Below are 21,528 nucleotides of genomic sequence, written 5' to 3' on the forward strand. Positions count from 1 at the left end.
TCTGTCGGCGAGGAGAGCAGCGACGTCAGCACAAGCACACGTGTGCCTGCGTCTCAGCTCACTCGCCTCTCTCCCCGAGGGGCAGGACGCAGCCACCCACTCGATGCATCGGGCCGGACAGGTGAGGCCGGGTGGCTGGGAGCCCCTCGAATGGGGCCCTGGCTCAGACACCCGCCCAGGGAGCTGCTCTGGATCTCGTCCTGACAGAGGACAAAACCGTGTCCAGGGCAGTGGGAGGCGCCTCGGAGCTGTTGCACTCACTCTCCCGCTCTCGGGCCCACGGGGTCGGTGACTGTGCATGAGACGCTGGGCGCAGGAAGCGTCTGAACCAGGCAGAGGTCCCGGGACGCACTGACACACGCCTTCAGTCCCTCCCTCCCTCAGACGACCCAATAAGGTATCTGTGGTCTCCAGACAGACTTCAGTCACGTCAGGCTGTTCGGCCCCGATGGCTCTGTTGGGGTCACAGCCACTTTGTCAATTGTCACTTAGATCGCAGACAGCATGGTGAGCAGCGTCTGTCTGCTGTCTTCAGAAAGCTCGTCTCCCTCGGGGCCACGATCCAGGAGGGAAGCTCCCACGTCTGCCTTTCAAGCTTAAAGGAGACCCGGGTTTAACGCCCTTGTTCTAACCGTGGGTGGATCAGGCACCAGTGAGCTCAGTGACAACTACCCGCCTCGTTCTAACCTTCAGTGGAAGGTGTCCAGTCTCCTCGCAGCTGGAGCCTGGATCCCAGGAAGAAGCGCGTCGGGCTGGCCCGGTGGAGACGCAGACGCTGGTGTGGAATCGGTTCAAACCAACACCCGGGGGACGGAACTCAAGCTCCGGGAGGACGTGCGGGGAAGGCACCGGCGTTTGCTTGTCTCTGAGCTGCAGAACCAGCCCCCTGCCCGAGGTGCCCCTGCTTCCCACTGACCCTGCACGGCGCCCTCAGCAGCCTGTGACGGGGACCAGCACCCAGGGCTGTTCGGACCCCCAGGCACAGCCTTTCCCAGCAGGGTCCCCAGAGAGAAGGATCCCTGCACGTCCCCGTGCATTCCAGTTCCAAAGCCCCTGCACGATGGCCCTTTCCAGCTCACTGAACAGGACGGTTCACCGAAGCTCCTCCCAAGAGGGACACACTGCCGTCTTGGCAAACTGCACCCCTGAGACCCATAGTCGGGGGCTCCCGACTCAAAACCAGATGGACCTTTATTCAGCATTGTTTGTACCCCAACCGTTCCCCTCGGCAGCTGGGGGTCTGAGTGTGCATGAACCACGGCCTGGGTTTGGAAGGGAGATGCTACTCCCTCCCTGAACGTACCGCTTGATGCCACCTGGGCTCTCACTGACATGTGCCCCGGGACCGTCCGGGGCAGCACATGCCTGTTACGGAGAGAAAGACAGGGCCACCCAGCGCAGCTTCTGGTGACTGTCCCCACAAAGACCTGGCCCCCAATGTGGGGTTCCTGCCGCCAGGTTTTCTGCACAGTTTGAAATGTTGACCCCACTTCCCGGAGACACGTGTCCCAGGTCCGTGAACAGGACAACGGACAGTCCGAAAGGCCAACGGCTCAGGTGTCTGGTAGCTCCAGCCTCCCCGCCCCCTCCTAATACACCTGGACCACGGGACCTGCTTCCCCAGAAGATGCTGAGCTGTGACGTGTCCACTCGCTTCCGTTCACAGGCAGAGAGTTACCTGCCTTGGCTGAGCGCACACACGCGCGCACACACACACGTTCTGCCAATGGAGGACCGAGCGCAGGAGGCCCCAGTCATTCACGCCATGTGTGCGCTGCCCATACCCTGGGGACAGCCGGCCCTCGGCCAGATCCTCCTGCCCTCGTGGTCTAGATGTGAGGGGACTCCGGTCACGCAGACGGCAGGAAAAATGCCCCTTTTCCTCGTTGTATGGAGGAAACTCGTCCTGAATGGGCCTCTGGGGCCAGTGGAGTAGGACACAGCCACAGGGGGTGTCTGCCCTCCTGCCCTCGGTGGGGCCGCGGACAGAAGTGGAGGCCGCCGTGACCTGCCTGCAGCTTCGAGCTTGCGTCCAAAAGGCGAGCGGCACTGTGTGGTGTCCACCACGGCCATTTTTAAACGTTGTGTAGTTCCCTTGAACACACACTTGACATCAGAAAGAAAAGAGGTAGGAGAACACATTCCCTGGCTTCATGACTTGGCTACAGACAGGGTCATCTCTCCACCTTTCTTTCGATACTCGATTAAACACTTAGGCCCCGTTCTCCCCAGTGCCTTCGTCCAGGTTTAATTAGAAGAACAGCCAGCACCAATTTACATGCCCTTTTACAGAGCCAGATGCCCGTGTCCCCGACCACCAAAAGCAAGGCCTGGGGACAACCAGTGGGTTCTGGGCTGTTTGGTCTGAGGTCTGCGTCCCAGAGGCGAGAGTCCCGGCCTGGGAACGGTGGGAGGGTGAGGAGGGAGAGAGGAAGGCGTGGCCGCCTCTGTGGGTCTCAGCCGCCCGGGAAAACTGGAGGTTCTCAGACCAGCAGATGTGCACGCTCCAGGCAGTAGGCGCCGCGCCCAGTCCCTCAGAGACCAAATGGCTTCTCACCGGGGAGTCCCGCCTGCCAGCTTCTCTGCCGTGTCCTCCGCACGGGCAGGACGGACCCCTTCCAGCCCCCACCCACACAGACGGTCTCCGCCTTCCCCCCACGCTTTCCTGCCTGGCGGCTGCCGCAGCATTCAGTCACCTTCGCTCAGAACAGTTCTGTTAGGTTGCACCGTGACAGCTGTCTGGTCAGAGTGCATTTACGAAAACGTCAAAACTGGTGAATTTTTGTGCAGCCACTTTCATATGGAGGATGGAAGAAGATACGCAACATTTTTGGCGTGTTATACCTGATTATTTCAAGAAAGGTAAAAATGCCACGGAAACACAAAAAGATTCGTGCAGTTCATGGAGAAGGTGCTGGGACTGATCAAACATGTCAGAGGTGGTTTGTGAAGTTTCTTAGCACTACTGACATTTTTGCCAGCTCATTCTCCGCTGGGGGGCGGTCTCACGCACGGGAGGATGTGGAGCAGCTCCCTGGCCTCTGCCCACTAGAGACCAGTGGCAGGAGATGGCTGACACAGTCGAAATACCCAAATCAATCAAGTTATTGGTGAAAATGAAAATGTGTCTTCAATTTTATGAGGAAAAGTGTGACGGACTTTTTGGCCACCCCAGCAGGTCACCTGTTGTGCCTGCATGGACGTCCTGGAAGCCTCGGAGAATTCACGCTCCCGTCCGTCCAGCTACATGAACTTCCAGCCACTGCTGCGTTTAGGCAGAAAATCAAAGTAAAGAAACAGGAGAGGGAAGAAGAGGCCTCACGTTCCCGTGGTGCTACTTTACTCAATCGTCAGGGTTAGTCGCCTCGCCCAAGGTCGCACTGCCGGCAGGCCGCCACACCAGGGCCTGGACGGAGGTCTCCGGGATCGCGCCCTCTCTCCCGCCGCCGGGCGGTTTCTACCCGTGCGGATGCACCCTGTCCGCCCCAGAGCCTGCCCCTGCTCGTCATACCTCCTCTATTTTATCTGCTCCTAAATGTAAAAAAACACAATTCACATCTTGTCACCACAGGGCAGCCTCGGACCATCCTCTAGGACTGGAGTTTGTGTGGCTCTGAGCACCTGCCCTGCAACCGTTTCCCAGGCAGGGAGCCCAGGGGTCTCATCTTGTCCGAGGTTACACCCAACCAGCGGACTGCCTGGCTCACCAGGCTGCCAGGAAAGGCCGGTCACTCAGCCCCCAGGCCCATCTCTGGGCTCCTCCAGGGCCAGCACATCAGTGCCCGTCTGTCTGTAAGCCTCACCACCCAGCAGACACAGCACCTGGAGGACACTGTGGTCACTCTCTTCTGAAAGAGCACTGCGCTTCCCTGGCTGCCAGTTGCCGCTCCGTGATGCAAAGATCAGGGAGCAGTAAATGTGAATACCCTCACGGATGGAGTTCACGGTCAAGTGGACAGACAAGACAGGTACACAGGGGAGTAACAGGAGTGCCCAGAGCAGAGGGACAAATGGTCCCACCAGCGTTCGGAGGCCCCTCCTGCCAGCACTGGCTCCTTAGCACGGAGAAGCCCGGGGCTCGGCCTGCGCTCAGCCAGCCTCTCTTCTTCAGACGCCCCTCCCTCCACCACCCGCCCCCTCCCGTGAACCTGCAAGGCACTGTCTGCCCCACGTGAGCAGCGCAAGCTTCCTATCGCTGCGTGGGCGAGTTTCCGCCTGTTGTGCCCACTGCCTCGGCCTCATGCTGAGCGCAGTGCCGGCCGTGGGCAGGTGATCGCCAAGTGCGTGTGGGAAGAAAAGAATTCTTCACTTAAAAGTAGTATGTTTAATAAATTCAAACAGAAAGACCCCCGGGCTCCGCCCCACGCAGCCCAGGCGCTCCCTGTCCCGTCTGCACGCTCGCCAGCCCCTTGTTTCGTTTTCCCGCCCTGAGCAGCTAGCGCTGTGGCGCCCTGGCGTCCTGGTCCCAGACCCTGAGCGCCCTGTCCCTTCCCGGGACCCGGGGCCGCCCGTTGGAGTGGGCGCCGCCCTGCAGCCCGCAGCCCCTGATCACTGTGCTCCGTGCAGATCGGGGTGTGGAACTCCAACCGCGGGCTCAACCTGACGGACGGCAGCCGAGACGGGTCCCGCAACGTCACCGACTCGCTGGCCAACAGGACGCTCATCGTCACCACCATCCTGGTAAGCGGGCTGCGTGGAATCCTGGGCGTGGCGTCAGGAATCCCCTCACTGGGACACCCGCGGAGACCTCGAAGGGCTCAGCCCTCTAAGGTCCAGTTGTCAGGACGCCGGAGGTGCGCATGCGCCCTGAAACCCCGCCCCCGTCCGACAGCCCCGCCCCTCCGCCTTCCAGCCCCGCCCCTGCGCCCGTCCTGCCGGCTCCAACCTCGCGGTGCCGGGCCAGAGGCTGGGAGGGTGGGGCAGAGACAGACGGAGGGGACTTCTCCCCCTGCTCCCACCCGCTGGGTCAGAAACGTCCCGACCTCGGCCCCTGTCCCCTCGGGCCCGGCTGCCACACCACTGTCGCCTGGGCCCGAGTGGTGCCGCTTCCAGTAAGGCCGGCCCCTGGCGTCTTGTCTCCCCTCCGTCACTCTCCCATGAACAGCCCCTCGCTCAACCACTCTTCCAGCGCCCGGGTTAGGGCGCCTCCCGCTCCCTGGGGAGCCCGGACTGCACGCCTGGCCGCCGCTGTGCGTGCTCGGGGACCCCGCCCTGCTTTCCGGGCCCTAACCCCACGTCCCCGCCTTATGTGACTCGGCCCGTAACGTCAGACCAGCTTATTTCGGAAACCGCCAGCCTCTGCCGCTGGTTCACCCAAAATAAACCCGTCTCTCTGCCACTGTCTCATGGAAATGCTGTTTCCTCTTCCTGTCCGTGTGCGGACAGACCCAAACGGGCACAGATACCTGAGGAAAATGCATAACGAACAAGAAGCAGGAAGAGGGCAGGTCAGTAGAATAGTAACTGATAGGATTTTACAAAACAAAACTTCAGTCAAGGAAGAATTAAGGTTATTATACATGGTAGTAAGAACATGCCCATTACTCACAAAACAGAAGATTTCTCATTTAAGCATATGAGCAAGAACTGTCAGCTGTGAGATTTCAGGTGAGCTCAACTAAGAAAATGAAGCTGATGATAAAACAATATAGAAATGGTCCTCGAATAAGACGCCCCGCAGGGAACCAACCAGAAAGGGGTGGATGATAAAGCGAACAGGGAGCTGGAGATGAAACTCAGCTGCGAGAGAAGGAACTAAGAGTACCCAGTAGTTCTCCGATCTTCCTCCTAGTGACTTAGATTCACCTTCTGTTGGCAGGCGAGGTTCTTAGACACAAGACAGGGGGCGGGTCACGCAAAGCAGTCCAGGTGTGGGGACAGCCATGGCCAGACAGGCCTGCAGACACCTGTCCCCTGCCCCCTCAGCCAGGCCTGAGTGTAAACGTGGCCGAGTCCCTGTCACACCATTTGCTCAGGTGGCAATGAGGAGAGGAGGGAGGGAAGTGCCACACACCACCTTCCACGCCTGCGGAGTGTCAGGGTGATGCACCCGGCAGCGGCGGGAAGGGGAGGGTTGACTGGCGCTCACTGTCCAGGATTCACAGCTCCCGGCTGTGGGTGGCACTCTCGGAAGTGATGCTGCCCCCGGTCACAACGGGGCTCTCACACGAGATCTGTCGATGCAGGAAGAGCCCTATGTGATGTACAGGAAGTCGGACACGCCCCTCTACGGAAACGACAGGTTTGAAGGGTACTGCCTGGACCTTCTGAAGGAGCTGTCCAACATTCTGGGGTTCATCTATGACATCAAGCTGGTCCCCGACGGGAAATACGGAGCCCAGAACGACAGAGGAGAGTGGAACGGGATGGTCAAGGAACTCATAGACCACGTAAGCAAGCGTGCAGCCCCTGCAGGTGGGGTTCGGGGGCCCCGAGAAGTGCACACTGAGCAGGGAAAGAAGAGGGGGAAACAGTGGCATTGGAGTCGGAAGAAAAACTTCAGCTGCTGAGTCATCAAATCGGTTTTAAAGCAGGAGAAAAGCGCCTGGACACGGCGCCTGCTTACTCGGGAGGGCTGGTGAGGGCAGAGGCAGAAGATAAGGGCGTGGGGGCCGTCCTTCCCGCTGCAGAACAGAGTCCGTGACTCTGAGCCACAGAAGAGCCCTCGAGTCTGCAGCTCAGGGCAGCCTGGTCCCTTCAGCCGATTCGGCGGCCAGGCCGCCCGTCCACACCTTTCTCGGGTGCTCTCGTAAAAGACTCCCTTCTGCCGCTTTCTCACTCCTTTAGTCCCAGAATGTTTGCACTTCCGGGTCTGTGTGTCTGCACGCATTTTGTCCCTCCGGGTTCTGCCTCCTGAAGATACACGTCCATAAACACAACCGTGTGAATCAGCCTCTGTTCCACCAGAGCCGGTTCTCACGAGTGCTTCTCTCGTGGACGGGTGGAGTCGAGGCTAAGGGTCGGGAGGACCAGGGTCAAGCCAGGCTTCTGCCGGGAAGCCGGGCGCCGAGACGGTGACCTGGAGCCTGCTCTTGCAGAGGGCGGACCTGGCGGTGGCTCCTCTGACCATCACGTACGTGCGGGAGACCGCCATCGACTTCTCCAAGCCCTTCATGACGCTGGGCATCAGCATCCTCTACCGGAAGCCCAACGGCACCAACCCGGGCGTCTTCTCCTTCCTCAACCCCCTGTCTCCAGACATCTGGATGTACGTGCTCTTGGCCTGCCTGGGGGTCAGCTGCGTGCTCTTCGTGATCGCCAGGTGAGTGTGCGGGGGGCTGGGCCACAGCGCAGAGCGCGGCCGGTCCCCGGGCGGCCCGTGTGCTTGAGAGGCAGGCGCAGGCTGAGGGCCTGGAAGTGGCCTTTCGGTCTTGCCTGGTGCTCTGTCCTGTCAGGTCCTCTCGTCAAAGCCCCTCTGTGAGTGGACACCTTCTAGTTCTCCCCAAAGGTGCTTTTAAACGACAGTAAGGAAATGATTTTATATAAATTGTGTCAGTATTTGAAGCAAAACAGGATGGTGATTCATGCATTTCCTGGGGGTTATGTCACAAAGAGGCGGTGGCCCCACCAATGAATCTAAAACATTTCCACAAGAAAAGCACAGCCAGGCCCATGAGTTCGAGCCCTGGAGTGTTCTACGAAGCAAAGCAAAAGAAAGTTAGCTGGTGGTTATTGTAGCAAATAAGGATCCCCGGACTCAAGTTGTGAAATTCTCGGGAACAAAGAACACTGCTTTAAAACGTTTGTAAAATCTGTTCTAAAAGCATCAGAGAGGTGAGGGAACTCCAGACGTGGCCACCACAGGGAGCGTCACTTGCATTCAGAGCCGGTGGCCCCGCAGGTTCGCTTCCCGGGGTGGCGCTGCGCTGTGCCACGCAGATCTTCCGAGGGCCTGATACCTTCCGGAGATTTTCTCAACGCCTCCGATGCTGGGTTTCAGACGGCTGTTTAATCTTTCTGCTGACTTGCACATCTGACACCCGTAGAGAAACCGTGTAAAAAATAATAATTGCTTTTGCGTGTCCCCTACTCACTTTCCATCTTTTTTATCTTCCAACAGAACTCGGTGAACTTCTCCCTAATCAATTTTTGTTTTCCCTGCAGGAATGTCTAAGAGAAATGTTTCTTCATGCTCGCTCCGTATCATTGTTCACTGTCTGGTTTTGATTAATGCCAGGTAGCTCTCTCCCTGGTGTAATTAGAAAGAAAGGTTAGAAAAACAACCCAGGCTGGAAGGGCAGACAGCGCCGAGCTAGCGCCACGGGAGCCCCGCTCGGGGGTGTGCAGCACGCACGCAACCGGAGCATTTCTCCACGCCCGACCCCGACCATGTCCCAGATTTCAGGTGAATGTTAAGGTCCATCTGAACGAGACCAAAGCTCTACTTCCACCGTCTCCTCCCAGAATGTAACACGTTGACAATTATGCAGTGGCCACACCGTCTGAGGGCCGAGACTGAGAGTCCGTGGCTCTCAGCGTGGAGGGGTCCTGTCTTCCGGGGAGACAGCTGACTGTGCTCTGGAACCACGTTTTGGTGGCCACACCTGAGGACGAGGCGGGTCCTGGCGTCCAGTGGGTGGCACCCAGGGAAGCTGCCCCCACCCTGAGGCACTGGACACCCCCCAGGAACCAGGAGTCCGCCCCCAGTGCCGAGAAGCCGTGCTGTCAACCACTGAAGACGCTGTCTGACGTCAGGTTTCCAGTGACAGGTCGGCGGCTCACACTGGGTGTGCGTTCCTCCCTGTTGGCCCCTGAGTGAAATCCCTGCAGCCCTAGAAGTGACAGCGCTAAGGTGACGAACCTCCCACAGCAACCGGAAACCATGTGCCGCCTCTTGCTCCCTGTTCCGGGCCCCACACCGGGGGTGGGGGACCCGAGGGACAGTCAGCAATGCCCCCAGGGATGCTGAGAGGCGGGCAGCCCACCCGAGCTGACGAGGGGGGGACCCCGCTGCTCGCCCACGGCCTGGTCGCAGCCAGTGGGGAAAGCCCCTCGGCGGCGCCCACAGCTCTCGCGAGTGCAGGGGTCCCCTGAGCCGCCTGAGCTTCATCACCAGAATGTGTCCAAACCGTGTGACGTCCAGCAGCTCTCCCGCCCCATTTCCTCTGTGGCTGGTGGCCCGGGCCACACGCCTTCCGACAGACAGTGCGCTGTTACCGTTGGGGAAGCAGCCTCCCCCCAAACTGTGTCCTCACAACAGCACCGCTCCCCGACGGCGCCACCCACAGACCAGCACACCTCCCTCTGCCTCCTCTCCGGCGGATGCGCCACAGCACCCCTCCCCCTCCGCTCGGGCCTCGGGGAGGCGGGGCGTCTGCACCAACGCAGACTGGGGACAGCGGCAGCAGGACAGAGGACGTGCTGTCCTGGCGTCCACTCCCAGCCCTGTCCTCCTGCCCCTCCCATCCGACTCCTCTCCTGCCCCTGGAAGCCACTCGGTAGGTTTTGGAGGCCATGCCGGTCGCCTTTACCTTCCACCACAGTCGCGGCCGGACCGTGAACTTGGCCGCTGTGCACATTTAGCTCAGGTGAGAAATGGCCCCCGTGACCAGCTCCGTGGTTTGCAAAGCTGGTGGTGACGCAGGGGTGGGAAAGCTACTTGGGACCACCTTTCTGTCCGGAGGTAGATGCCCCTCGTGCCCTTTGCAAGGGGAACACAAAGCCTGTCACTGTGTGTGGGCCAACAGGCTCGCGAGACAGACGCCTAAAAATCATTTCCTAAACTGAGCTGACTTTGTGACATTCGATCTCCACGCACAAACTAAATGAAACCACGCAGAACTCCGGGTGCTCTGTCTGGCACATCAGCGGCTTGTTCTGTGCTGGATGTCTTTCCACGCCGTCCTCTAAAAACTACTTAGGGCCGGAAATTATGTCTATCGTGACCACACAATTTAAATGGACTAAAAATCCAGATATACTGCCTACTTATGATTTATAATAGATAATATTTGTCTCCTTAAAAATACAGTTTTTAAGTTAATACCTGTAATGTTACGGCTGTAGCGAAGCCCACCTGTTTCATCAGAAGTTCAGAGAGCTCTGCCTCCTTTAAAAGACGGGCAAGCGGCTCGCTGTCCTCCTGGACGCCCGACTCCCACCCTCAGCCACCATGGGGGCTCCTTGCCGAAGGTCCCTCGGTGTGGTTGTAGTTTTACAGCTTCCATGCAAGTGGCAGCCGGGCACCTGTGAACATACACGCACAGTGAGTCCACATTCCGACACGAGACTCATTTTTAGGCAGTTTCTACAGATTCCAAGCACGTGCACCCTCTTCTCTTGCTGCTTCACCAAAGGCCAGGATCAACGGGGCCAGCAGCTTCGAAATGTCATGGGGGAAGGTCGCATGTGGCCCCTTCCCCAGATGTTCCGACAGGGCCAGTCTCCCGGCAGACACGAGGGATTTGGAAATGCTTACGTCCAGGCCACGGGCAGGTGCTTTGCAAACGAGAAACCCACACCTTAAAGGACAGCATTCCATGGTCACTGAAAATCCCTCCGTCCACGTGTGCCACAGCCACTCCGGAGTCCTGGAGAGGAAGGGCCCTCCGTCTCTGCAGAGCCGGGAGTCGCGCTGCTGTTCAGGCCGCTGTCCCTTGTGCCCGTGAAAACCAGAGAAACTGTTTGCTTGTGACTGCGAAGTGTGAGATACTGGGAAAGGCCCAGCTCAGAGCAGCTGATCAGCCAGCACAGGGTGAGCCCGTCGGTCGGGGCCGCCGTGGGCAGGAACTCGAGGGTGCTGGTGGGCGGCCTCAGGAAGACTGCTCCCCTGGACGCGCGGACCTCCCGATTTGTCACAGTTACCGGGTTTAAACGGTTGCACAGGCAGCGGCGGTGGTGTCTGAGTCGCTGCAATTAGCAGGGTCGTTAGCAGGGTAATTTCTCTAGCTCAGCCAACCAGTCTGCTTATAAGAGCGTGTAAATTCACAACGTGGTCACGTTGCTGAAACAGCCGTCCACTCGCACGGGCACGGCGTGGCGTGAGCCTCCCCGTGTGTGCACTGCAGCTGTGGGGGAGGGTGGAGGTGGAGCCCACTGCCCCCGGGGCTCAGTGAGGAGACGCTGCGCCTCCAGGAGGGGCCGGGGCAGTGGCTGTGCGTTGGGAGGGGCCTCTGCCCGCGTCCTCGCGGGACGCCCTGCGCGCCCAGCCTCTGGCTGCCGACGGGGGCTTATCCCCCAGGGTCCCACCTGCTGCTGTTCGCCTCATGGCTGGAGAACACCCAGGTGTCCTCCTTGGCGTGGTGGCATGTGGTCGGCGTTACTCTGACACGCCGGCTTGCGTGTCAGGGACGTGGTGGCAGGTGGCTAAGCGGCCCGTGCTACAACCCGCATTCGACATCATCCCCATATCACTGTGGACCTTCTGCTGACGTTCCTTTGGAAAAAGAAGTGCCCTTGGCAAGATAACCCCAAACCGCCTCGGAGCAGGGGCATCGCCGTGCTGTACGTCAGATGCTTAGGGACCAGAGAAAACCCAAAGCCCCAGGAAGCCCCGCAGACTCTGATTGTAACGCACATCACGAATACCTGGAGTCCATCTTCCCTACGGACAAGGCGACCACGACGGTGAGTGACCTGAGCGAGGCCGACCTCCTGCCCGGGGCTGGCGTGCAGGCAGCCACAGTGTGTCACCGGAGACAGCGACCTGAAAACGAGCGAGGAGTGGCCGCAGACCCGAAGCTGCCCAGTGTGGCCGTCACAGCCCTGTGCCCGAGGGCACACTCCGACGTGTGACCCCGTCCCCTCGTTTAAGGGTTGTGATTTTTGTTTCCACAGACGCCCCCAAACGCTAGTGCTCCAACCTCCAGCCTTCCTTCCCATAACTGCCCAGCCTTGCGGCTCCCTGGACGCACCTGAACTCACTGGGCCACGGACGTCCCTTTCATGCTTCCGTCCACAGGTGCCCTTGGGGGCCGTCACCCCACGCTCTCATGCCCCCCACTGCACGGTGTCTCGACATCACGGGAGGTGCAAGGAGAGGGGTCGTTGGCTTTGCCGCCCCACGGGGTACACACTTGGGACCAGTGACCCTTTCCTCACCGTCCGTTAGCTGCCCAGGGAAATGAGAACAAGTCAGAACTCGGTAGAGGCCGGGACACAGAGGTCTGAGGACCTGGACGTGAGAAGTTTGGCGAAGGTCACTTCTAAAGCCCCTTCCAGTTCCCCCAAGAAAGCCCCTCGCCTGCAGCCTTGGCCTCCGGCCCGGGCCCTCCGTGGTAACCGCTGGTGCTCCGCACCGTCCAGCGGGGTCTCTCCCTGACGCTGACCGGCTGTCTCTGTTGGCTGCCGCAGGTTCACCCCCTACGAGTGGCACAACCCGCACCCCTGCAACCCCGACTCGGACGTGGTGGAGAACCACTTCACCTTACTGAACAGCTTCTGGTTCGGAGTCGGAGCGCTCATGCAGCAAGGTACCTCGGCCGCCCGCCCTGCGCCCCACGGTCTGCGGACGGCTTCCTGTGCTGGTAAACTCCACCGGGGGACAGGCCACCCGAGGAGGTCAGAGCCGTTCTGAACACGGCGGAGACAGGAAAGGGGCCTCGGTGGGACCGGTCTGCCCTGTGTCTGAGGTGGGGCTGCGTCAGGCAGGGAGCACAGACCTTCCCGGGGGGAGTCGGACCTAAGGCGCCCGAGAAACTGCTCACCAACCTGCACAGAGGGGGTCGCGCCTTTTCCTCTCCCATCAACGGGGTGGGCAGGGCCCCTCTGAAAGATAAGCTGACTGCAATCTTCCTGAGCGTCAGCTACTCATGGCTGCGGCCAACCCCTAGGAGGTGCAGGGGGTGGGGGGCTCGAACTCCAGCCAGAGAAATGCACGCAGTAGATTTTACACATTTGGTGACATGGGGGCTTTGGATTTTGTTGAGCAGGCGGGAGTGAGTTCTTTTAGCTCTGGAGAAATCTCTGGAGAAATCTAGCTGTTCTATAGATTTTCCTCGGCTTTGACAGCAAGTGTCCAGTGTAGAAACCCTCCCCCAATGAAATGCACTAATTTAAGAAAACCACAGTCACAGAGCTGCTCTGTCTCAAACACCTGCTGAGCTGACAACACGCCCCAGGTGCGCAGCGAAGCGGTGGATGCTGACTGCGTGCATGGCTGGGGCTGGGCCGCGGGGGCTGTTACACGACCTGAAGTGTTCGTGCCGCATGTCTACAAACCAGAGGGGGAGAGCAAGCTTCTCCGGGCGGAAACACCAAATCTCGCCATGCAGCGCGGCAGAGCTCACGCAGGCGCTGCCGGGCAGGTGTGGACCCAGCCCCTGGTTTCACAGCCCAGGGTGTCCCTGAGAGTGCAGAGCACTCTGACCGCCCCGTCACACGTGGGTGCCGCCCCCAAAACTTCTCCTTCCTCTCCCACCTGTCTGGAGTTTACCACCACCTCCCAGCAAACCGTGGGGCCCAGGGCCTGCTGGTGACCGATACCTTGGGTACATGGCAGTCAGCCCCAACCAGACTCTGCTTGTTCCTCAAGAAGCAGAGAAACGCTGCCAGGCGACGCGGAGACCGCTGTGTGAGGCCTGCGCTGCTGGTGGCTGCTGGTCCGTTGTCCTCGCGCATGGCATCGGGCCAGGCCCGTCTGCCTGTCCTCACGGGCAGTGCTGGGCCGGCCAGCACCCACCGCTGCCCTGTCCCATTGACAGAGCCCCCCACTGTCCTCCGGGCGCCGCCGCCCCCTCGGTTTCTGACTGAGCAGCAGGGTCGGAGCCCAGGCCACGTCTCCATCAGGACTGGCTGTGACGCCGGCCAGTGCCGTCTCGGTCCCAGGTTCTGTCCAGCCATGTTCCACTCAGTGTTTACTGTCTCCGTAACTTCACCTCCCGAGCTCTGAACACCGACAAATCGTCCCCACTGGGGAAGCCGTTTCTGAGCAAGTCAGTGGATGTTAAGGGTCACAGAAGTCAAAAAATGTGTGAAATAAGGAACACAGTGAAATGGCAAGAAATGTAATGCACGCCCTCTGCCAAGGGCGAACAGTGCATCTGAATGGTTTTCTGCGAATTACTTTTACATTTCTAGGACGGTTTTATCCAAAAGCGTGAACATGTAATATTGTAAGTGTGGTAGATGAGAATTTATATCATTTTTATTATGCCAGCTGCTTATTCGTCCGTCTGTCCAGTTTTACTGTCATGTAGTACTACTTACACAAGTAATAAAACTAAAAGCTTATTGTTTTATAAATACATGCGAACAGCATGAGAATGAAGTTGCAGCAGAAAATCCACACCTACAAGCCGAGAAAATACATCTATTACCTCCGCTACTCGCCCATGGCTGTCTTATGACATAAATGGCATCTTAACGATACCTGACTGCAGCTCTGAAGGAGCCCCGCGCGCCACCAGGCTGCCAGATCAATTAGGTGCGGGGCCGGCAGCGGCCTTGGGTGGTAAACACACCCACAGGCTCATGCATCCCATTAAACCGAAAGATTAAAACATCAGGAACAAACTATCTCGCCAAAGCCTCGGAGGCAGCTCAGTGGAAACTGTTACGAATCTCAGTGACATTCCACACCCAGATCCAAACAGCAGAAAAGCAACGGAAGGAAACGGACGCGCAGGGAAGCCTTGGACCTCGTTAGAAGGGCGTCCAGCACAAACCTCACTCGTGCACAAGGACACACCCGTGAATTCCAAGCCTCAGTCCACCTTGATCTGCTCACCAAGAGCCGGGGCTGCTTTTGATTTCATGAGCAGTGGGTGTGTCTGTCTACAGATTAAACACGAGCATAAACTCATTTACTGGTAGACAGCTAAACTCCAACCTCCTTCTCTCTCTTAAACCATTAGCTCCAAAACTCTGAAACACACAGTCAGAATAGTGGAAGAATTCTTCACTGTAGTCCACCTGCCCTGCTTAGCCCTTTGGATTCTTAAACTTCGAGTGTTTTAAATGGTCACATACACTGTGTTCTGCCTCTCAGCTCACAGGGGTGCGAAGCTCAGAACCGAGGCCGAACTCCGGGCCAGTGGATGAGCCCCCACATGGGTGTCACCAGAGTGAGCTCTGCGTGTACCCCTCCCGCCCCTTGTAATCCCCTCCTGGGTTTGCGAGGCCCCCGCAGCCCCGTCTGACCAAATGTTTCAGGCCTGAGAATTATCGCAGCCGTCTGTCCTCTCTGTGAGCGTAGGCTGCACACCCCGTCTTTAAGGAGAAAGGCGTTCTGGGTAAACGCGTCAAGTGCCTCTGCTTGTTCTTTTGCACATAACCAGGAGTCCTCCGAGGTCTCCAAAACGACTCCACTAGGCAGGGCCCCTTTCACCTGGGAAACGGCCAGTCTTTGAAGTATGACTGAGAAATAATACTTAATGTAAGGACAAAAGTACGCCTTTTCAGTGAATATATTTTTCAGTCAAATAATCTACATTAGAAAAAATAATTATGACTATAAAAATAACACAGAACAATAAAAATCGAGTCACCAACTCCCGAGTCTGCCTGCACCCTCTCTAACCGGACTTGTGAGGCCCCATGTTCCATGGGGGGGCACATGGGACGGCAGGACACGCTCACCTGTGGAAAGGCTCTCACCCCCCTTCACCCGAAACAGAACACGGCAGCGCGGCGAAGCCGGCAGGGCCGTGCTGAGGCCTGGAGCCTTGTCCCCCCCACAGGAGGACGTGTGTGGACGGGTAAAAGGCCAGCAGTGGCGATCGACTTGTCAGCCAGAACAAAGCAGCTAAATTAACTCTACAAACTGGACATAGACTATCTCAAGGTCGGAACCATCAATGTCAGTAAGTTGCACTTGAAGCGGAGCAGGGACTGATGATAAAAGATCCTGCAAGTTGGGCTTCATTGTCTTAAAAATAACAATTTTAACAAAAATAAGTGGGGTCCAGTTTTACCTGCCCCCAGAGAGCAGGTCCTTGATGGGTCCACAGTCTCGATGTCTCGAGAGCGCACTGTCCCCCAGACTAGGCTGGGTCTGAGTTCCCACTCCTGCCCGCTCCGTCTGACCCCGCCCTGTGACCCCCGCAGGGTCGGAGCTGATGCCCAGGGCCCTGTCCACCAGGATCGTCGGGGGCATCTGGTGGTTTTTCACCCTCATCGTCATCTCGTCCTACACGGCCAACCTGGCCGCCTTCCTGACGGTGGAGAGGATGGAGTCACCCATCGACTCCGCGGATGACCTGGCGAAGCAGACCAGGATCGCGTACGGGGCGGTCCAGGACGGCTCCACCATGACCTTCTTCAAGGTAGGAAACCCACAGGGTACCCCCAGAGGTGACTGGGTGCTGGGGGCGGGGCGTGCGGACAGAACGGGTCTGTTTTGTAGCAGGAACGTTTTCACGGCACAGGCCAGTCGCCAGGGAGCCCTGAGCCCCCACTGCTGGCACACAGCCCTTTCTCTGGTCCCTCCGCGCCCTGCACCATGCAGGCCCCAGGTCAGCAACACAGCCGTCCGTACCCTGCCTCGCCGCTAGGCCGAAAACAAACAAACAACAAAAAAGCAAAACAACCTGGTCTGAGGCCCAGGAATGGATCGCCGGTGCTTGGACCCCCCCTCCCCCAATAAAGACCTTCTCTGGGAAGGCAGACCGCCAGGGGTGTGAGAGCACCGGAGCTGAGGGAACCACGTCTCTGCTCAGCTTCTAACACCGCCGAGTCTCCGATCCTGTCGCTCCTGAGGGGAAAAGGGATTTCAACAGGTCCAGGGGGTGTTGGAGCCGGCAGGCCACCTCCGAGATCACCGGGTTCAGCCCTTAGCTTTGCGCGTGAGGAGAACACAGCCGCACTGTCTGCTCAGAGTCACACACGTGGTCAGTGACTGAGACGGGCAGGAACCTCCTTTATGAGGCGATGGTGGAAAAGGCCGGGGAGCAGGGGAGTGAACAGCCACTGTGGCCAAAAGAAACTGTAAATACACCTTTGTCAAGAGACCCAAAGTGCCAAAGACAAAGTTGTCACCAGGGACTGAGTGGGAAGACTTCTGACAACTGTTGATTCAGAAACAAAACGGTGGGGGCAGAAAAGGGGCATTTTCCTGGCGCAACAGCATCCGCTCCCGGAACAGGTGTCACCTGTGCAGGAAATCTGCTCTCAACAATGATCGGTAAAAGCTTCCTATAAGAGTGAACTACACCAGGAGGTTCGTCAAAAAAGCAGAATAGGGTAAAAAGGCAGGATTTGGTTTTTGTCTACGTTAAGCAGATGATCTTTACACATTTTCTTTCATTTTAAGCAATCTGTCACTGATTCCATGAGTGTGAAGAAGCGTGGTGACCATTCTTCCCCGGACACGTGTTTTAAGGACAATGACATCGACTCCACGAGCTTCCGAAAGCTCGTCCCACTCTGAAGTCGATGCTGTGAGGAGAACCGAGTGACCCCCAGCTAGTGTTCATCATACTTGTCAGAAACCAGGAAAGTCACCTGCGAGGCAAACGGGACACAGGGACGCTGCCAAGGCAGAACGGGCGAAGCATCTGAGTCGGAAGAGACATCTGAGGCGACTCAGCTTGTCCACTGACACCAGAAAGTCCTGTCGCACCAGGACATGGGCAGGTGGGAGCAGGGAAGACCCTAGTGCCTCCCGATGGAACAGACACGGGAGAGGCTGCCACGAGCCCCCTGCATGCCCACCACGCGCCTCCAGCCCCACGCTGGGCACTTCTGCTCCTGAGCCTCCGTGCACGCCCGGGCGCCTGCTCTGGGCACCCACCGGAAGCCCAGTGCCACTGCCACGCATCTTCAGAGTGGGGCCCTCGCATCCCTGGTGACAAGCATCTCGGGAGGAAACTGCACGAGGGCAGGCCCAGGATGACCGTGGGAACAGCCGCTCACATGTCCCGACTCAGGGCCACGCCCCCGACTCAGGGCCACGCCCTATCCCGGGCTCTGCATCTGCACCATCTCGTCTCATCCTTACATGGCCCAAGGGGGGAGCACCAACACACTCCCCACCGTGTGGTGACCAGTGGGGCACGGCCCCTCCCAGATCCCGCCCAAATGTGCAGAACTGGTCATGGAAGAGCCAGGACTTGCTCAAACTTCAGAAAGTTCTAGAAGGCAAGCTCTTGGAGGGGAGACAGTTGGTCTGTTCTGTCAACCGTGACGTTCCTAGGACATAAAACAGAGCCTGGCCCTCGGTGGACGCCCAGATGATGTTTCCAGAAGATGAACAAACTGAGTTCGCAGACGGGGAACTCTGTCAGGGGAGGGGGCCACACGGCCGGCCAGCCGGCAGCCCCCTCCCACGGCTCCAGAGGCAGAGCTGAGACCGCAGCCAGGGAGCCGGTGTGAGCAGGCGGGGCCTCTCCCAGGCCACAGGGGGAAGGGGCCAGGGGACCTCTGGAGCCTCTGGCACAGGGCGCTGACTCCCTTCACAGGGGCTCAGCTCCCACGGCCTGAGCGCCCCAAGGGCCAGCCCTCCTCCTCCCGGCCCCTTGGGAGTGAACTTCAGTACAAGGACGTGGGGGGCGCACTCTGCCCGAAGTAGGGGCACAGACAGAGATCTGTGCAGGAGAGAGTCCTCGGCCAACTTCCACGGTTTCCAAGGTAGCTGGCGGCCCAGCAGCCCGGCAGCCCCACTCATCAAAGGGGGATTTATTCAGAAAAGAACAAGAACTAATTCCGACTTAGTTTCCCCGCCCCACCCCTGAGCAAGGCCGGCTACCAGGAAGCCTCAGCGGGACTGATCCCCACTCAGGGTCCTCGAACTGGATGACCCCACGAGGGACACATAGGTGTTGGGTGCCTCCCCACCCCCATGTCACTAAGTGACAGCGGTCACAGTCACACGGAGCCCATGCTGACCTGGCTCCACGTGGACGCCCCCCATCCCCTCTTCGCTGAGGACCACGTCCTCTCCTGAGCTGCCGGGTGAGTAAGAAAAGCTACATCTGCCAGAGCCAACCTGACATCCGACCCCTTGCCAGGGCCCACACGGGCCTGCCCTCGGGTGCAGGGGAGCTTCTCGTAAGCAGCGTCTCTTCATCTCACACAGCGTGACAAAGGGCTTTTGTTCCTGGAAGAAATATGCATGTGTGTGTGTCCCGTTGGCAGAGATTGTCTCTTCGCTTTCAAGTTGATTCTACATTGTCTTACAGCTTCAAATGAAGTCAGCAGTTTCAGGGAGGACAGGCCTATAGCAATTACCGGAACCGTGAACAAACAGAATTGCTAATCCCCCCACTGGCCTCTGTGATGCTTTTAGTGACGTGTCTGCTTGAACAACGTGGCCAGAAAAATGCTCGCTAAAATCTCAATCAAAATCCATTGACCTTTCTTTGCAAAATTGGCAGTTCTTGCAGAGTGTGCCCTCAGAGTTCATATCTGGGATATTGGATTTTCAACCTGAAATAAAAACAGAAACTTAGTTTTAAAGAAATAGTTCAGATGAGGTTCCACTCCTGCCATGTGCATCCGGAGAGGCTCTGCCAAGTCGGGGTCAAGGTCAAGGTCGCGGCGGTGGCTTCCTTCACGGGGCCGCCTGTGTGTGGAGCGGCCACGCGGATCCCAGGGACCCTGCTGACACGGAGAGCCAGGGTGCAACCCCAAACTCAGCCCCCCAGACGCTCACAAGGCCTCGTCGGACAGCCGAGACCCCAGCCCACACTGTCCATAGAGAAGAGAACAACTCTGGGTTTGGGGGTCACCGCCCCACAGTGAGGGATGCGCGTTAACCAAGAGCTTCCCTTGAGGTTGGCAGCCTTCGCAGTCTGCATGACGTAGATAATGTGGCCCGTGTGGTCAAAAGACACCATCACCCCGGGCGAGACCAGCAGGAAGGATGAGGCTGAAGAGGGCGGAGTGTTTCAACAACAGTCCAGAGACCTGTTTCCGGAATTTCTCCCAGTGCCAGGGGCCTGCTGGGTTCTCTTTGTCGCACCATTAACGAGTTGATGGACTCTTTAAAGTCTGCGTATTCACATTTCAGAACTCCAGGAGACATCATTTAAGAGGAAGTTCTGCAAACTTTCTCCTGTTGGTCTTCTGGGGAGGATATTAGTCAACAGCACGATAGGAACTCTGCTGGCCTCTCAGCTCTGCTGGAGGTTGCCTGGGGCCCACTGTTCCCACAACCAGACCTCCCGGTGGCAGGGCGGGGAGCCCCAGACATCAGCGCGGGGCAGGCTGTGGCCCTTCACTTAATTCAGCTGCACAGATTTTTCCCCGGATCTGCGGGAGACCAGGCTGGCACCATAGGGGGGAAAGGCATAAGTTGTGTGCGGGACTTGAAGACCTGAGCAGCTCCAGAGAGACAAGTGTCATGGGCCTGAGCAGTCGGTGCCCAGTGGGATCGGCGGGCATGTGTGGTGCGCAGCTGCGGTGGGTGCATCAGGGGTCTCGGAGAGCGCACTGGCTACGAGGCCGTGGTGGGAGAAACACTTCCTGGGAGAACGAGCTCTGCAGCAACTCCCCGTCCTATCAGACCGAACCCAGAAGCTCACAGGGGTTAGGTGACAGGTCAGCCTGAATGACCTGGGGGGACAGGTTGAGCCCTAACGGACGTGTCGTTGCTGGCCTGGCATGTATGGGGACTCAGCTGTCTCGCCTCTACAGCCTCCTCCCAGGGAGGGCTGGGTGCAGTCGTCCACCCAGAAGACATTTCACAGAAGTGCCCGAGCAGCGGACCGGTGGGACGGAAGCAAAGAGCCACGTGGGGGGCGGGTCTCGGGCGGAAACGGCCACTGAAGGAGCGACACGGTTCTCAACCCTCCCACGTGAGGCGGCGCAGTTCGCTAAGGCCTGTTCGCTCGCATTCCAGGCATCAGCCCGTGTCACCATCAGTGTCTGCGGTGTGACGCCCCCAGAGGCCAAAGTGCATGCAGCTGGGAAGGAACCCACAAGGTCAGCCAAGGTCGACCTAATTCGAAGCCAGGAGTGTCATCCATAACAGACTGACCTTTATCCCCAAAAGGGAAACTCGAGAGATGTCTTAGCCAAGGGGTATGACCCACGGGGCAACTGTTCAAAGGGGGCAGGTGCATTCTCCAAACCTTGGAGACTCTGCAAACGCCCTTTCTCCCAGGTCAGGACCAGAGCACATCAGCTGTGGCGGCCGTGTCACGCGTGATGTGGGAGAGGCCCCGTGGAGCCGCCTCGGTCTTTCCCTGAATGTTGGCTCCTGCACAGTGGTTTCTGTGTGTTGGATCGTGTGTAAAGCACTGTGAGAGCTGTCGTTACTTAATGACGTGATACGAGTGCTCATGTGTTCCAGGAAATGGTGGTTTTTAAGGCGACTGCTCACCTCTGATGTATCTACTTCACAAGCTTGGATTTCTACATAGTAATTTCCACATCTTTGGTTGATATTAAGGTTTTCTTAAATCAGAAGATTTTAAAGTAATAGTATGTGGAAGATTTTTCAGTGTAATTGTTTCTGGCATTTTATTTGTTCAATATGGATATATTTACTGTATTTATAAGATCACCTTTGATAAGATAACCAAGATCAAATATCAGTAATCTGCCCAGAAGGGTATGTGTGTAGGATGAAGGAGATGTGTGAAAGTAAGTGAATAAACATGGCTCTACAAGTATGAACGTTAAGTCCTCCGACCCACTGGTCTGCAGTAC

The 21,528-nt window shown here is 58.0% G+C and overlaps 1 protein-coding gene across 2 annotated transcripts in view; it reads left to right on the forward strand.

The window, feature by feature from the left end:
* Positions 1-21,528, forward strand: part of GRIK1 (glutamate ionotropic receptor kainate type subunit 1) — a 192,360-nt gene that overhangs the window by 151,097 nt on the left and 19,735 nt on the right. For both annotated transcript variants that reach the window (XM_053657793.1, XM_053657792.1), the window contains exons 9-13: positions 4,567-4,680; positions 6,186-6,389; positions 7,038-7,261; positions 12,292-12,410; positions 15,985-16,202. In XM_053657793.1, the coding sequence (XP_053513768.1) occupies positions 4,567-4,680; positions 6,186-6,389; positions 7,038-7,261; positions 12,292-12,410; positions 15,985-16,202 (879 nt within the window). The remainder of the gene's footprint in view (positions 1-4,566; positions 4,681-6,185; positions 6,390-7,037; positions 7,262-12,291; positions 12,411-15,984; positions 16,203-21,528) is intronic.

This window comes from Artibeus jamaicensis, unplaced genomic scaffold, assembly GCF_021234435.1.
Source record: "Artibeus jamaicensis isolate MK-2021 breed Jamaican fruit bat unplaced genomic scaffold, CSHL_Jam_final scaffold_474, whole genome shotgun sequence".
NCBI lineage: Eukaryota > Metazoa > Chordata > Mammalia > Chiroptera > Phyllostomidae > Artibeus > Artibeus jamaicensis.